This window comes from Opisthorchis viverrini, assembly GCF_000715545.1.
Source record: "Opisthorchis viverrini unplaced genomic scaffold opera_v5_1635, whole genome shotgun sequence".
Taxonomy (NCBI): domain Eukaryota; kingdom Metazoa; phylum Platyhelminthes; class Trematoda; order Opisthorchiida; family Opisthorchiidae; genus Opisthorchis; species Opisthorchis viverrini.
Genome location: NW_008753594.1, coordinates 1 through 2292, shown reverse-complemented (window position 1 = coordinate 2292; position 2292 = coordinate 1). Strand labels below are relative to the sequence as shown.

The window sequence follows — 2292 nt, the reverse complement described above, 5'->3', positions numbered from 1 at the left end:
TTGTTACCAAATTTTTAAGAAAAAAGTAGAAGACATAAAAAACGATGCGACAAAATTGTCGGGGGGGGGGGCGGCCTAAATGTCTGATGCACAAGACAACAAGCAAGGCAAGTTCTTTGTTTGACTTTCACAACACAGATGGAAATGCACGATTTCGTAGATGAACAGTTTTTCGAACCTTCTGTACTTTCGTTCCAGCAAGCTAGCTATTGTGGACGATTCTGGAGTACTGACCATGCATCTGACAACAGATGGTACGCCCAATGGAGGTGCTTTGCTAGAGGACCGCCAAAAATTGAACGACTTCGTCCGCAAAGATGTCTGGGATATTCGGTTTTCCGAAGTAAGTTTATTCTGTATAAAACTGTTGGTCTACTGGGTGTATGGATTGCAAAGTCGTTATCACCTACGCTCCTTCGCCTCGTCCAAGTCATACAGAATCTAAGTTCACAATGGGCCAGGCTTTTTAACGAATACCGTTCTTGTCTTGTGGTAGGATAAATTGGCTTCAACAAGGTCAGTGGCCAGGAGCCGTGGTCTGACGTGAAATATGCACAAGTGGAAATCCAGTTGTGATCCAAATCAATTGCAGACCTAAGTGTTTCACATCCGCTCGACAGCACTGAAACATCTCTTGAGCAGATTCAGACTGCCTTGCCATTCAGAGGAGTATGCTACATGTATTCTGCTTGGTTTCTTGGGAGGTGACCGGGCCGCCTGGTTAAATGAGTCCTGAAACCTTTAGAATACCGATGCATCCGGGTAAAATGACCTCAGTCAACACCTTCTCTCTCTGTCGACTGTGCCACCAGTACTTTAGTCTCCAGGTGTCCCCATTTCTTACGAGCTAGCTATTTAAAACGTATACGCTCATATCTGAGATTGTAACCCTCTAAGATCACTTCACTGGTCTGCGTGGCCGCTTATTCTAAGGCACCACTGGTCTAAAAACCTACCTATTCGTCCTTTTTTTCTCACCAAAATTTTTGTCATTTCATCCTAATGATATTGATAATGAGAATGTTTTTTAATTATCGTACAACCTGAAGATCTTCAAACTATCAGAAATAGGATAAAACTAGATGTGGAAGAGAAGTCAATGTGGTTTCCGCGATTATTCCGTAGTGGTCTCATATTCAAACGTTTTGAGTTCAGGCTCCCGCTGACCGTTTATATTTCTGACTTTCCATCTGTCTGGGTCCTGTTCTACAAAGCATTCAACTGAATTTAGAACGAAATCTTTTCGCTTCAGTACGTTCCAGACCTGATCATAGATGTTAACTAAAAGTCATCTTGGTAGGCAGTTGAGATTCTCTGTTAAACCTGAGGGCGAATTTGTTCCCTGGGAGTCAGTCTAAATGCAAATTGTGCAAGGTAGACACAAAACGATCAAAACTTTTTCGGTCCTTGATTACCTACCTCTTAGCTGATCACACAGCTTACTAAACGTACGCACGGACAGTTGCCGAAATCTGATGACAGTCAAGTCATCATTACCACCTATCGAGTCATTATGAGTTTTCAGCGGTGAAGTTAGTTCTCATCATTGAGCGGAATTAAGACTGCAATTCTGCTGTTCAAACAGCCATCGTGTGGCTGTGGTGATATTCACTCATGAGAATTAATCTCACGTGACCCAGTATGGACTGGCTCATCGATTGAGGACTGTTCAGAGGAGCGACCACGTCACGTTTCCCACTCTCAGAACATTACTGAAAATTAGTAACTAAATAATCTCACATGGTTGTGTTGTTTTCCAAAGGTGGTCGAATTTCGTCACATGGTGAATGAACAGAAAAGTTATTTGACTCTTTACTTTACGACCTTAGGACAACCCAGACATGTTTGCCATAATGGAAAAGACGCGAATGTTCATCTTCGACCGACTGCAAGCAAGCGATACAGTACAGACGTCCACTTTTATATGCAGCTTTCATAATTTGGAAGTCTTGGGTGTGCTCCTGGACGAACTGGTGGCACTTGAAGACCAACCATCAAAGGATTGTCTTTTGCGTGTACCAGTGAAGGTAAGGTCACTTTTGTTCTTGTCAGTTAGCTTGCGAACCTACATTTCCGACGAAAAAAAAACACTATGGAGTATATTCCATGATCAGGCAACAATCTGAGCATATATACCTTTCATTTTTGTTGTTTTGCTATGTATTGTATCTTAGGTGCCCCCCGCAATCTGATCCACGTTTCCATTCCAGTTTGTGTTTTGTGGGATCTCTTAAAGCGAAAGAGATTTAAAGAAATTGCTTCATGAATGGCTTTGGTCGGTGATGATTGGAC

General features: G+C 42.4%; 1 protein-coding gene across 1 annotated transcript; it reads left to right on the top strand.

Annotated features, from left to right (window-relative positions):
- Positions 1 to 160: 160 nt before the first annotated feature.
- T265_15879 (hypothetical protein) lies at positions 161 to 2027 on the top strand (the record flags this gene model as incomplete). Its single annotated transcript, XM_009179286.1, has 2 exons — positions 161 to 343; positions 1830 to 2027. Coding segments are annotated over 2 exons (381 nt in total), but the record flags the coding sequence as incomplete, so codon positions are not given.
- Between the last annotated feature and the right edge of the window lie 265 nt (positions 2028 to 2292).